The following is a 15,894-nucleotide window of genomic DNA, read 5'->3' as shown; positions in this document are numbered from 1 at the left end:
ACGTTTGAGTTTCATTGGCTATTGATTTTGTGTTTTAAAATGCCACTAATCAGAACAATATACTTCCATATCAACACCAAATCATATTCCAAAGCCCCCGGCCCCCAAGCAAAACAAGTAGCAATAATGTAGCAAGATTCTTATCTGTTGACACATTCAGATATAATTGCATAGAATCCTCATGAACTGGCTTAAAACAGCACACTGTTCACATTTATCTTTGTTTCTTTTCCCACTGTTTCACCACTAACAAAACACAAATATTTCCCTTTAGCACTCTTCTCAATGCTTTGTAAACTGTATATCTCTCAGTTATTTCCAGATAATGCTAAGTATTACTTCCCTCATTTAATTCAGCTCATGTTTTCTCCTAGTGTAAAATATGGGTAAGGGTTGGGACATTAGACAAATGATTAACGAAATTAGCTACTAAAAAAAAATAACCTATAGTTCAATAGAACTTCATACAGAACATACTCGTGATGAACAATTTACTTTACTCATAAATTTCAAGTACCTGCCTTCTTGATTATGCCATTTTTCTATTCTCTGACCTTTGATCTTTTTCCCCAAGTTTAAAGCCACTTAACCTAAACAGTCATATTGCTATAATCTTTATAAAGACCCTACCCACCAAAGCACAGATGACAATCTCCAGTCATTATTAAAAGTTACTTTTTATAACCTTCTGACTTGTGTACCATTATAGAATAATAGATGCTGAGTTTTTGTATTAAATTATATGTATATACTTTTAACTAATAAACTATCTTTTTTTCTCTTCTGCCTCCTTGAGGTCCCCAAAAAATGCCTAATATGGGGTATAAAATGCACTGTTTTAACAACAAAATCGACATAGGCTTGACAGAATACTTAGCAATTTTCCTTTATCTCTATGCCTTTCATCTTCTTCATGTAAACTTACAATGATTAATTTCTTTCATTTCCTTATTTTGCAAGGCATATTAGCTTTGAAAACCCTCTTAAGGGACCAACAACTTACTGAGTTATCTTGTCTGATAAATTCCCCTTTCTCATCTAAAGAACATGCAAAACTGACTAAATCCTGAGAACATATTATAACCTTATCTCAAAATATATAGCCTCCTGCTATTGTTTTATACTTAGGAGTATGTGTGGTGTCTCTGCATGAGTATTCCATGTGTTGCAAGGGCCAGAAAAAAAAAAAAAAAAAAACAGTGGATCCCATGTAACCATCTCACAGAGGTCGGGACAACGGAAACGAGGTTTTCTTTAAAATCATCAGGTGGTCTTAACTACCGAGTCATCTGCCCAGCCTAAAGAAATAATATTTTTAATTAACCCCTTCCAATGGAAGTCGTTTTATTTCAAAGAAAATCTTTTCACATTAATTGTACATCATATTTCTTTTTCAGCTAAGCATATCTGTCTAGCTCCAATTCATCTCTCTGTCTCATGGTGTGCTTCCACGTGCTCAGTTCAATGTGTCGTAGGCTTCTCTAGTACTTTGCAAGCACCCACACCATGCATTTGTTTTTGCTCTTGAGCACAGATCTTGATTTTTTCATTGTTTTTGTTGTGGCTTCCTAGTCCCTTCTGTTTCAGTTATTTTTAAAGAGTAGATTGATAGAAAATGTATATTGATTAAATCATTTTCATGGTTTTTGTTTGTTTGTTTTATAAAGCACAGTTCATCATTCTAAGAAACATTGAAGCAATTCAAACAAATATAAATTGTTCTGGAATACCTTAGCATGGATATAATATTTCATTCCAATGAAAGAAAGGACAACTCCAAAATGCAAGGCCTCCTGGAATGTTCATTTTGCCTTCCCAATGAAGTTGTAAATGTCACTGCATAAGTAATTAAATTGTTTGTGATGCATGGTGGCTACAGGTCAGTGTTGCTCCTCCTCCAGAGCAACCACAAAGGCAGCTTGGTAAATTGTCTCTCACACCAGTCAGTAGGACACAAGATACTCTAGGAAAGACAGCATAGCCACAAAATGCAAAATCTCCTAGCTTTGCATATGTTCTGGAGGAGCCAAATCCTTAAATTCTCTTCAGTATAACACTCCTTCTAAGAAACAGCTTGTACTTTGGGATCAAGCTTACAGACCATATTGCTTAAAGCAACAGGAAAAAAAAAAAGAGCAAATGAATAAGGATTGACTCTGTACTCACGAAATGCTCTATAGAATTCTTCAAGAGCCAAGTGCTTGTCAGCATTGAAGTCATCATACTTGAGCAGATCATACAAAGTACAGCCAGAAAAGTCCTTGTTCAGTTCTTCCTGTTTAATCACCTGGCAATCAATACAGTAAAACGTTTATATTTGTCTTAATGCTTCTATATAATATAATTATTTGTAGGTAACAATCACATAATAGATTACTTTAAATCTGCAGAGCAGTAAAAAACTAAATCAACGACAAATAGATTTTTATTATTGAAAAATTATTTTTAACTACTATAATGACACAATTAAGATACAGCCTTAGATTTTGTCTAATCCTCACAGCACAACTTAACAAATCTGCACATTTTCTATTCAGCTTGTATTATTTGCTTTATTTACACCAACTCAAGGAGACACCTGCGCAGGAAAATCATGCTCTATTCCTCATTGACCCATGTCGGAAGAAAACATTGTTGCATTCTGTTGCGAAAAGTGCAGCATGCTGTGACGACTTCCTTCTTCATATTATTTGTGAAAAATGAAGTTAGATTTTATTTTCCCCTTATGCCTCAGCTCCTCTGTAGCTGGGAGATGAGTCATTTGAGATTGGGCCAGACTCCCTGCTCACAAAAGAACTATTAAGCAAATGACTGTTTCCAGGAGCCAGACAGAATTAATGCACCGATTGATAACAAGTCTACTCATGCATGGTGAAGCAAACCATCATTGTCATTCCTACTCTGTGTACACCCATGAACGGAGGTTCAACATTTTTATACTCTGATGATTTTGACTATTGCTTGTCAGAAAGCAGAGTTCACACAATTTAACAGACATTTCTATACATGTATCTGCATTGCTGTGTCCACAGTTCCTCAGTCGTTAGTATTCTACCACCTACAGAGGCAGCAATTCCTACTGCGTGTAGATCAGCCTCAGAGTGGTTTGTTGTTCTCCTTGCTTTGAAAGGTGAGGCAGTGCATAATCTCTGTAGTCATCACAAGTGTACTTGGTCCTGCCAAAGCTACTTATTAGCTGTCTAATTTATTGTAAGTTAATTCACATGACTCAATTAAAATATAAATACAAATATTATACATCCCTTCATATAGAACTAGTCAAGTATAATCAATTCATGTAATATTCACTCAAAAATGGTCTTTTAACATGAAAAAGTCATTTCTTTTTATGTAATATGTATCACTAAATAATCCCCTGCAGGTTTTCAGGCATCAGCTTGTGTATGCTATGGCTATGCATTCACATGCATTTGTCTTCCTTTTGGCAAAACATAGCATTTCACATATATTTTGTTATAGAGGCAGGCATTGGTCCCATTCTCAGGATCCTCTGGTGCTTTTAATGTATATTTTAACCCTTGGGGGGGTACCCATGTATTGGAGGTTGGGTGACCCACATTGAATGACACTGCTTTGGTGGCTAAGTTTATGTTGATCCCATCTTCAGAGGAAGCTTGTAAGTCATTCCCACTCCATTCTGAATCTGCCAACCTTCACTTGAATTTTACACTTTAACTATCAACTATATTCTTGCAGAGAATATTAAATTTTTATTGATTAAGCTGCTATTTGCAAAGTAGAGGTAACAAGGACATAGTATTATCTGGCATGATCGTCTTATAAATAGATGCTGTAGATGTGATTATTATACCATATGCTCTACCCATTCTAGCCACAGGGATTAACAATACTGCCTAATGGCTGAAGCCATCTCTGCCATAAGCCTTTTGGGAAAATAAAGCCCTTCTTTTCCATTTAGAAGCAATGGATCCCTCAGTCGTTATCCATCTGTTATTGATTAGACAGCATATAATGCTTTTGCTCTGGGCTAGGAGTTGGCAGTGCATCTAATCATGCCACACTGTGGTTTTTCCTGAAGATTCTCATTGTTGATATTAAGGCAATATTTAGGATACATTAACACCAAAGTTTATCAGACATTTCTATTTTAGGTACTTCTAAATCACATAAATTTGTAAATGGATAGATGGAACAAAGACATTTGGGTTTATTTTTTGTCATTTTATGCCTCGCATTTTTTCTAATCTTTTGCTAAAACTGAATTCATTTTTATACCTAGAAAATGAGTTTCCAGCTTTTTGGTACTTGATGGTCTTGTATATTTTTGTTTTTTCTAAACTGGATTATGATTATACAGCTCAAGGTCAGCATGCTGCTATAATGAGTATGTATGAAAGTTTGAAAGTTTGGCTCTTTTATCTCCATAAAATGTCTACAGAATTTTTTAATTAATGCCATAATTCAGAGATAATTCAGTGCTTTCATACTGTATCATTTCTGATCCAGAATTTTTTAAACTTTCTTTTTAGTAGATTATGTTCCCTATTCTTCTTTAGCCATGGACTTAATGGTTAGTTTCTAATTGTGATTCTTACCAGCCACTGCCCCCGAGTTTGAAATATAGCTTGTGATAAGACAGCAAAAATTGTCCTTAACTGAGAGCAGAGCAAGACTCTGGGAAAAATCACTAAGAGGTATATATTTGAAGAAATATTAGTTGGAATAACTACTTTGCAAGGAAACATATTTACAAGAACTGTGGAAATCAGGCACTTTATGGAACTATGCAAAGACAGCAGCATGCTAGCATAGTCATAAGCAAAGACCCATTTGAAGTCAAGAAGGAAAGAATTATCTATTTAACCTTCTCCAAACTCGAGGCCGTGCATCATGGGGCAGGTGGCTCCTTTGTTGAAGAGAGATTGTGATGTCCTTAACTTGGAACTTAGAGACAGACCTACCATGGAAACACAGTGCTGGACCAGGCACTCTAGCTGGACCAGGCACTTTTGCTTCATGCTAACAGATTGGATGAAGCCTCTGGACTCAGCACTGACAGTCAGTGAGGAACTGAATCTATCAGTAGTATTCTAAGTGTGAGATACACAGCACAGAGGAAAATCTCCCTGTGGTGGATGGTGAGATGGAGAATGAACCACAGAAGTTTCCTTGAAATAATACTGGGCTCTCATAGTGAAACTCAACACCAGGCAAAATGTAAAAGATCCCGTATCCAGGACACTCCATACCGATGAAGCTTCTGGATCTGCATTGTGTGAAAAGAGATCTGCACCCAACAGAGTGATTTTGTCCTGCCATAATGAAAGTTGAGGTGCAGGTCTGAGATACACCTAAGGAGACAGTAGAGATGGTTGTAGTTAAAAGTCCTTGGGTACCATCCTGCTTAGTGCTCTCCTCGGTGACCAAGGCATTCCCTCCACCATCTCTTTTCTAAATTTAGCTAGTACAGTCTGACAAATGACTCTGTCTGTCTTGGAATAGAAAAGATGTGCAAATTTTTGAATTGCTGAGCATCTTATAGCCAGGCTTGCCATAGTAAAACCCAGTAACTGTAAGACACAATGACCCTGACGTCAAGCGAGTACCTGTGGGATTTGCTAGATTTTGGGATTCTTCCTGGTGACAAGCTCAGGCTTACAGCCCTGGTAGGACAGATTTGCAATCTAGCCTACATTGTATCTGGCAGGTGTCTCAGTCCATGGGTTTGGGTTCTTCTCCTGTGTTGTGCTCTTATTAGACAGTTGAGCATTTCAGGGGCCTTAGTGGTCTGGAAGTTATCAATCCATCCCCTCATCAACCTCAGAAAGCACATAGTCTGCCCAGGTGATGGGTGATGTCGCTTTGTATGCTATGAATGTGTCACTCTGATTAGTTGATAAATAAAATGCTGATTGGCCAGTAGCCAGGCAGGAAGTATAGGTGGAATAAGCAGACAAGGAGAATTCTGGGAAGAGGAAGGCTGAGTCAGCAGTCACCAGCCAGACACAGAGGAAGCAAGATGTGCAGGCAGAACTGAAAAAAAAAGTACCAAGCCACGTGGCTAAACATAGATAAGAATTATGGGTTAATTTAAGTGTAAGAGCTAGTCAGTAATAAGCCTGAGCAAATGGCCAAGCAGTTTTAATTAATATAAGCCTCTGTCTGTTTACTTCAGTCTGAGCAGCTGCGGACAAGGCAGGACACAGGAATACTTCTTACTATACCCAGAAGAAGAAGAATGAATAGGCACTCATCCTGTGGCAAAGCTAGGGGATATTAAAATCAAAGATTTTAAAGGTTTAAAAATATCTAACACTTCAACATTTATAAATAAACCTTTCAAGTAATTGTTACATTCCATAATGGAATAAGGTACCCAAATCCAACCATAAAGTGGTAATAGGTGAGGTCTCCGACAGTGTAAATTAACTATTTTAAGAAACAATATGAATTTCAAATAGTGAGAAAAAACAATTGAATAATTTGTCATATAAACTTAGCAGAAAGATTCAACAGTTCTTTTGAATCAAACATAAATCCTGGAATGGAAAACTATACTAGATGAAATGAAAATCATTCAGAAACAAATAACAAAACAAAATCAGCAAGTTTGAAGACAAACTAGATACAAATATGTATTGAATGAAGAAAAATAATTAGGAAAATAAATAATTAAGAGGGCCCAAAAAAGTTTAAAAAGTGATTTGACAGCATTAGATAACAAATATTAGGTCAATGAGATTCAAGAAAGACTTGATAATGTGAGTGGATTTGAAAGACAATTCACTGAGAACAAATGAAACAACCCACAGAGTGGTACAAATGTCCAGGTAAAAAGAAATTAAAGAATGACCTGAACAAAATACACCCTAAAACATATTAATGAACCACTCCAAAATTAGCAAAGGATTTAAAAAGTGGAGAGTGAAAGGAAGAAAATAGCCCCCAAAGGGCTTACCAACTTATCCAATAGTAGACTTCTTTAAAGAAACTGTCAAAGCAAAGAGAAAGGTGAATAAGACTGCCAGAATGAAGGAGGAGGAGGTGGAGGAGGAGGAGAAGGAGAAGAAGAAGAAAACATGGTTTATGTACTAAGCAGAGAGGCCACAGTCCAAGAATGAAGTCATGCAAAGGGAATTCTGAGTGCTTATAGTAAAGCCCCCCCCGCCCCCTCCCACACACACACACAAAAGAAAAGACAAGTGTCAGGTGACCCCTGTTTCTTCAAAAACGTGGAACAGTTCTTGGAATGTGCTTTCTTGCCCCTCCCAGGTGTAGCACATAAGAGTGAGTTTAATTTAAATTATTTATTATAACTGGCTATTATTGTTTATATACCTGTATGAAAAAACATATTTTTTGCCATGTACAGCCTGTCCTCGTGATTATATATACCTTTAACTCATAAGAACATTACTCAGGTGATCGTTCTTAACCCTCAGGATATAAATTGATGCTCTGAATAAAATTGGCTATTGCATGAGACTTTAGTCTGCCTCATTTTTAGGCTCCATTCTCCAAGGTTCCACTGTCTCTAGGTGGTTATCGCCAAGCCAAGCCTGTCCTCGTGGTATGAAGGAGAACTTGGGCTATAGCTCAGTGGTAGAGGGCCTTTCTACCATGCATAAGTCTTTAAGATCAATCCTCAGTAAAGCAGACATACCTACACAGCACAAACTCTCTCTCTCTCTCTCTCTCTCTCTCTCTCTCTCTCTCTCTCTCTCTCTCTCTCTCTCTCTCACACACACACACACACACACACACACACACACACACACACACACGGAAACACATGGAAACACACACAGTAAGACAGACGACATATTAGCAATGAGAGAGATAATGGAGCACATGTATTTCCAAACAGTCAGAAGCTGAACAAATTATCACCTCAAGTTTTATATAAAATGCCAAAAGAAATACTTCAAGATGAAAGGGAAAAGAGTGAGTACATGATAATTAAATCGATGTTATGAGAAAGGCAACGGAAGATGTAAAAAGTGCCATCAAAAATGAAAGTTTGGGGAAAAAGTCGAGTACACCTGTAGTTAGTAATTATGTTTTTCCCCTGTTGTTCTCTCATTTTTAAGATTGTTTTAAAGCATCTGCTTATAATCAAAGGGCAGCTTTTGTAAGACTCGTGAAAATAACAATGCAAAGTCTAATATTACACTTTTCCAGTCTGCTTTCCATTGCTGTGATAAAACACTGACCAAAACCAACTTGGGGGTTGGAGGTTTATTTGGCTTCTGCTTCCATATGTGAGTCTGTCATTAAGAGAAATCAACAGAGGAACTCCAGGAAGAACCTGCAGGCTGCAACTCAAGCAGAAACCTTGCAGAAATGCTGCTTACTGGCTTGCTTTCTCTGGTTTACTCAGCTACTTTTCTTACTTAACACCCAATGCACAAAGATCTGGGCCCGTTCACATTAATGTTAATCAAGAAAATGTTCCACAGGCTTTCCTATAGGCCAATCTGATGGAGACAATTCCTCAACTGAGGTACTCTCTTCTCAAATTCTGTGGTTTGTGATAAGTTGACAAAAACAGCACATTGACACAATAAAAATTATAAGACCAGAGTCAAAATACAACAATGAAGAAAAATTAACCATAAAAGAATGAGATAGAAATAGAGAAACTGCAAAACCCTAAAAATAGGTAACGAAATGGCAGTAATAAAACAATGCTAGATCATAATACAGTGTAAATAGATTACATTTTCTAATTAAAAATCAGAGTGATTAAATGTCTAAATGTGAAAAGCAAAACAAACAAAAACAACCACATGCTGCTTACAAGAAACTGAGTCATATTTTAGAATATACATGTGTCAAAAGACAAAGTGAAAAAATGTATTCTATTTAAGTGGATGTTTTTAAACAAGCAGTAATAATCATACTTTTGTCTATGGAAATAAACTATTCAAATCAGTAAAAAGAAAAAAAAAAGACAATTTACAATGAGAAGGAAGTTGGCTCTGATAAATCAAAAGAACTCCAAATATAAAGGCATTGAGTATCATAGAACTCAAGTATATAGAGGAAATATTAGTACAGATGAAGAGAGTCACAAACTAAATACAGGACTATCAGGTACTTCAACACCCTACATTCAGTGATGGGCATAATATCTTGACAGAAAACCAACTAGGGACCCAGAACTAAACTACACCTAAACCAAATGGAGCTGACATTTACATGCAGTACATTCCATACAGCTGCTGCAGAATTCATTTGATGAACACTACATTGAAACTTTCTCTAGGATAGCTCATAAAGCTGTTCCTAAAACAGAACTGATAACAATTTTAAAAACTTAAACTTGCAAGGAATTTATTTAGAAACCTCAATAGAGGAAAAGTAGAAATCAATAGCATAACATCTTTGGATATTTTGTAGATATATTCAAATCAACATTATTGGAAAATCTCACAAAATTAATTCAAAATTTAAAAAAAATTGAAATTTATTGAGACAAACGATAACGGAAAATAACGTACTCAACCCTCAAGGATACAGCAACATCAGTACTAAAAGCGAATTTTATAGCAGCCACTTACATGAAAAAAGAATAAAGATCTCAGACAATTAGCTTATCATTGCATTTCAAGGAGCTAGGAAAACAAAAAGAAAACTGAAAATTAGTATCAAGAAAGTAAGACAGAAGATCAGAAGAGAAATAAAATACATAGAAGAAAACATACAAAGATCCATTAAAAGGTAGTTGTTTTTGGTATATCATTATTTAAATAAAATAAACAAATCCTTAGCTTAACCAATAAGAAAGACAATAAAAGACAACAAAAGAAAGAAGACAATAATAATAAAAACACAAATGAAAATGGAGATATTACAATTTTCACAAAATAAAATCACTGGATATTATTAGTATATAAAGAACTATAAGCCCTCAAGTTTGACAATACGGAAGAAATGAGGATGGAAGTAACAGGAGAGAGAAAGAGAATGGTAGAAGGCTGGAAGCTGCAGATAAATGTCTCTACTGAACATAGATACAAAGACTTCAACAATGTTCTAGAAAGCCTGATCCAATTACACATTAAGATTACTCCCAGGATCTACTGATCATCATGTGAAGAATTAAAGGAGCATTCATGTGCATAACTTCACAAATACATGTTAGCACATGAACAAAATGAAGAATAGGTGCGATAGGGTTATCTCATTAGACAGAAAGGGCTTAATCAAACTCAGAACCCTTTCACGATAAAAACTCAGACAATAAACTTCATCTAGCAGTAACATGAACCAATCTATTGCAACACACCCATTGTGTAATCGTAATATTCAGTAAGGGGAATGGTAATTTCTGTCTGGGGTAACTGGAATGGGACAAAGGTACCACTTTCTTCACGAACATAGTACTGAAAATTCTACATGAAACAATCAGGAGGTCTAAAGGGATGAGGAAGAAGTCAAATATTCACTATTAGATGCAACATGATCTTACATTAAAAAAATTCCCAAATTCTAAAACAAAAGTTTCTTAGGTAAAATAAGTTCATCATCATTTCAGGAAACAAAATCAACATACGAAAATAAAAAAGCAAATGCTTATCCTGATTTGAATATTATACTATAAAAATGTGTGTGTCAGACGGTGCCTCCATAAGTAGGTAGAGATCCTATGTGTCAATTAAAATTTTAAAATACGTTTAAACCTTCATCTTGCTTATGAAATTTAATTTTTAATAAAGATAAGCACACACACATTCTTGCACACTCTCATACAAATACCCTCAAACACACATGCTTATACATTCATAAACACACACACTAACACACTCATGCACATAAACACACAACATTAAATGTTTATGGTGATGAGACCATGAGTCTAGAGAGGAGACACAGAGAGGTGTGGGGTTTTTCACGTAGGTGTGACTTTTTTACTTGCTAGATAGAGTACAGAAAGTATGTTGAGAATGCATAGAGAGGGGTATGATTATGCCCTGGTAATTTGCATCCTCCTCCCTCTCAAATTAATTTTCCTGAACAAATCATGATCACGCTATGTGCATGGTAGAGTTTACGTTCAAGGCTTTTCTATTATTAAGAAGGATTACTAAAGTCATTTATTAAGTCGAAAAGCAAGGTAAATTTGTTAATTTCTGTACCCAGTAAATGTGTACATTGCATAAGAGTTTAAAAGTCAGAAAACACAGATATCTCTTTTGTGAGAATGCATATATTGAAGTATTAGACTGAAACCCCCTCATTCTCTGTAGCTTCTAGCATTCTGTTGTCCTCTTCCATCCCTCCTCCTTTCCTGGCCCTCCCTCCTGTCTCTTTGCCTCTTCATTCTTTTCTTCTGGTTTCTGGCTTCTGATATCAGCATAATGCAGGACTGTGAGAATGTGCTATAGAAGACTAAGATCCTCTTCAAAGTTTTGTGACTGATCTGAAAAGCATTTTTATTGTTCTTAATTAAATGTATGGGAGAATTCAGCAGTGGTGTCATCAGACCTTGGTTTTTTTTCCTATGATGGAAGACATAATTATTTCTACTTTCTTACTTTTTCCTGTACTCCATCATCTGGAAACTTTTTATTTCTTGTATTTCTTTCTTTCCTTATTTCCTTTTATGCATGTTTTTACAATCTTCTTTTCAGTTACCATGAATGGTGGAGTATGTCATGTACAGAAATAAGTTAGCAGAGCAGGACGCACAGGCCCAAACCTGATGGAGTCTCTATGCTAAAGAAATTGAATAGGAACATGTGATGGTAGAAATAAGTAACATAATTATAAACTATCTACAGTGCGCTAAATAAAAACAACTTGAAAAGACAAATAAATGGTCAATAGTACAAATTTTATTTGTTTAAGCATATGAAATGCATATTATCCTATAAGAAAAAATAAAATCAAAAGGAAATTGTTGAATATAGTTACATTTTATGTTTTCTAACATGCCGAATATAACTCTTAGAAATCAATAAGGATGAGTTGGCAAGATGGCTCATCAGTTAAATGCACTTGCTGCCAAGTCTAATGACTGTCTATCAATCTGCTATGGTAGAAGGAAAGATCCACCTCTCTTAGGTATCCTCTGACAGTGCACACACTAAGGAATGCACACATATGCATATGTACATCAAATAAACAACATTCAATTTAAAATAATCAATATAGCAATTATTTTGAAAATTCATATGAAGGATGTGTTGATAAAGAATTGTTGGTTTAAAAAAAAGCATTTTATTCATATGATGTTCTATTTATCACAGGAGGGTTTTCAAAACCAGGATATAAAACTTTTAAATGAAGCCAGGTGGTGGTGGCACATGCCTTTAATCCCAGCACATGGGAGGCAGAGCTAGGAGGATCTCTGTGAGTTTGAGGCCAGCCTGGTCTACAGAGCGAGATCCAGGACAGGCACCAAAACTACACAGAGAAACCCTGTTTTGAATAAATAAATAAATAAATAAATAAATAAATAAATAAATAAATAAATAAATAAAAACTTTTAATTGAGTTTTACATTCTTATGAAAAAAATAGTACTTAAAATCTCTAAATTATAATATTGCAGTTTCCCTGGAGCATATTGGAAACAGCATTTTACACACACACTATCCTTGAGAGCTTTCTCTTTCCTTTCAATTGCCCACTGTTGCTATTATTCTTAGCACTGAAGGAATTTCCATAACTTCTCAGCTCTATCTTCTGTCTTGACAATGGTGGTATAAAGCAAACACATGGTTTTCATTGAACTATTTTGCATAAAGGATAAGATTATGCCCTTTCAATCTGAAAATACTTACCAATTCACCATTAACAGGTGATCTGGACAAATACCTTGGTACTTTTTACTATTGTGTATTAAATGGGATTAATACCTATGAAATTCCCAGGAGACCCTAACTTAACCACTCTCTGTATTCACAGAAGTTCTTGCATGTTTGGTTCTACTTAGTTACCACTGAAATAGCTTTTTGTTCATAAGACAAAACAATCCTTACTAGTCTCACAGTAAATAAGTACCCTAGGTGGCTGAGAATTAAAGAAAAGAGAGAAAAATATAATAGTGTTCATCAATTCAAAATAAGCTTTAATAGTCCCTATATAACTATTTTAATTATGTTAAGACAAACACTTATTACATGGAAATATTGCAAAAATGATCATTACCATGCCACCTTGTTAGCTAAATAAAAAAAAACACTTCCTTTTATTTATTTTTACTTTTTACTTAATTTTGTAAATGTATTCACATGTGCTTGTCATTGAGCAAATGGATATAACAGGGTAATCTAAATCATGCGAAGAAGTAGTTCTTCCTATAATTTTATTAAAGAGTTGCCATATGTGCCCATTTGAAAAACATTTCATTTTACTATGCATTTATAATGCAAATTGGCTTATTAAGATGACAGAATCTAAATGCAGAAAAACTGAAACCAATGTAATCACTACTGCTGCAATATAAAACTCAGTATCACAGGGAGACTCTGAGCAAATCCCATACCCACCTTCCTCTATTCTTACGAATTTATTATTTTTTTATTTGGCACACACACACACACACACACACACACACACACACACACACGCGCGCGCACACACATCCATACATATTATATACTCATATTCATGTGTCTGAGAGTATGTCTGCATGCCATGTGTATGTTAGTGCCTGAGGAGGCTAGGGAAGATATCAGACTCTGTAAAATTGGGTTACCAGGTGGTTGTGAGCTACCAAATGTGAGTGCTGTGGCTCCACCCTGGGTCCTCCTCAAAGGAAGCAAGAGCTCCTATCATCTGAACCATTTGTCTGTACTGCTTACTCACATTCCATAGGAGTTATTCTTTCAAGTAGGGGAAGGCTACATGTTTCTAAGGAGTAATCAGCATTTTACTCTAAATGTCACAGATTTACTGCTAATACAAAATATACCATTCTGCTTTTTACTGTTAGTGTGCAAAATCCTACTCAGAACAAAAGCAACTTTGGGGAGGAAGGGCCTGTTTTGGAAGTCAAGTTCACCAGAGTTTGAAGCAACTTCTCCCATTATGTCCACAGTCAAGAGAAGAGAGAGATGAGGTGCTGTGGGGTTGGCCCAGAGGACAAAAGACTTGCTATGCAAGTGTGAGGATCAGAGTCTGGGTGCTGGCACACTGGCACCCATATAAATGCTGAGCAGGTCTGAACAGCCTGTAATCCCAGCATGTGGTAGCAGAGACACGTTCACAAAAGTAAATGTGTGAATGAGTCTGAGTTGAGGAAGTAGTCTGACATAAATAAAGAACACTCAATGAAATCACCTAACACACATTTTCACTCTCACACATGCACACATGAGTGCATATAATACATACACACAAAGACAAGGGGGCGGAGACAGAGAGGGAGATGGAGGAAGGCAGAGAGAGAGGGAGAGATGTTTTTGTTCAGCTATCTTCTCTTTATGTAGTCCATGAACAAAGTCCAGGGAAGGGTCCCCCGCTCCTTTAGGCTGAATCTTTTCATATCAGTTTTCCTAAACAAGATGATCCCTGACAGACTTACCCAGAGACCAGCTTAATTTAAAATGTCTGTCATGATTCCGCATTGAGGCTTATCTCCTAGGTATTTGCAGATTCGGTCAAGTTGACAACACTTATGATTGCTGGCATTCTGTGATACTGGCTCTTTGTGGTTTCATTTGACCAAAATAGTAATAAACTACTACTTTCTTATCTAACATTTTGCTTCCCATGGGTTTAATTTAGCCATGGTCAATGTCACCTCTGCCCTTTGTGCGTGCGTGTGTGTATGTGTGTGTGTGTGTGTGTGTGTGTGTGTGTGTGTGTGTGTGTTAGCAATAGAAAATTTCAGAATGCATTTTGTTACTGTACATTTCAGTAATTATTCTATTTCATTATTTGTTTGTACTACTTTTGTACAGTGACAAGCTGATAAACTACATGAAATGCATGCATATACATGAATTAGTACATATAAAATTTAGAATGTACATGTTTAAAGCTCCCAGTTGGAGCCTGAGAATGTATTCCCACAAACAAGGAAGAGCTACCCTACAGATTACAGCGTAGGGACTGATTATTTTTCCCTGAAAGACATTTTGGGACCTTTGGGACTGCTGAGGCACACTAGAAAGACAAGAAATGTTTTGGGGACACAGGAAAGAACAGGACCCTCTTACCTCTCATGCATGTCAAGTTACAGCCTCTCAGCAGCTGAGAAGTAAGAATTCCAGGACAGTTAGCAATATCTTTGTGAAGGCTGCTAGTATAGCATTGGTATTCTTTTTACATTCAAATATCAAGCTAAAATAACAATGAACTATGCTTGAGACCTAAGCCTATTCAATGTTTAAGTGATGTCTCATTTTCCTCTTGGATATTTTTTAGGAATCTCATGAACAAAATCATCTACTTTGATTATAATGAAGATATCCTAATTTCTACATTTATACTTTGATCTTATCAATTATAATTCAGTCTTGTGCACCTCAGAGGCTACCACATAACACCACTTAGGTTGTTTGGTAGCCCTTGACAGATTAGCTTCAAAATATACCGAAATGGAGTCTACAGCTATTTTGAAGACAGTGAAGCATCTCTCCTTTGAGAAACCCATGTCACACAAAAGTACATACTATGGTACTGTTCCTGGTTGTCTTTTCTTCTTTGTGTGCATTCTACATTATAATCTCTTTAAATAAACTCCAATTCTGCTTTATACTGTGGTGTATTGAAATTATTTTTTTGTGATGTCAAGAATTCTGGGTTTGGCTTAATGGAAGTCCCTATATGAGAAATGGAAAACCCTAGTAACAATGTGGTTACTATTTACATGACACTATGAAGTCTCATTCTCCCTGTTTCACAATCTATACTTATTACTCACTTCCCTTCCAAGTCTAATGTGTTGCTCTGAGGA

General features: G+C 36.0%; 1 protein-coding gene across 3 annotated transcripts in view; it reads right to left on the bottom strand.

Moving 5' to 3' along the window:
* Positions 1–15,894, bottom strand: part of Fstl5 (follistatin like 5) — a 496,179-nt gene that overhangs the window by 247,363 nt on the left and 232,922 nt on the right. For all 3 annotated transcript variants that reach the window (XM_059264740.1, XM_059264741.1, XM_059264742.1), the window contains exon 5: positions 2,167–2,287. In XM_059264740.1, the coding sequence (XP_059120723.1) occupies positions 2,167–2,287 (121 nt within the window). The remainder of the gene's footprint in view (positions 1–2,166; positions 2,288–15,894) is intronic.

This window comes from Peromyscus eremicus, chromosome 6 (genome assembly GCF_949786415.1).
Source record: "Peromyscus eremicus chromosome 6, PerEre_H2_v1, whole genome shotgun sequence".
NCBI classification, from domain to species: domain Eukaryota; kingdom Metazoa; phylum Chordata; class Mammalia; order Rodentia; family Cricetidae; genus Peromyscus; species Peromyscus eremicus.
Note: the sequence above shows the minus strand (reverse complement) of the source record. Positions and strands in the feature narration are given on the sequence as shown.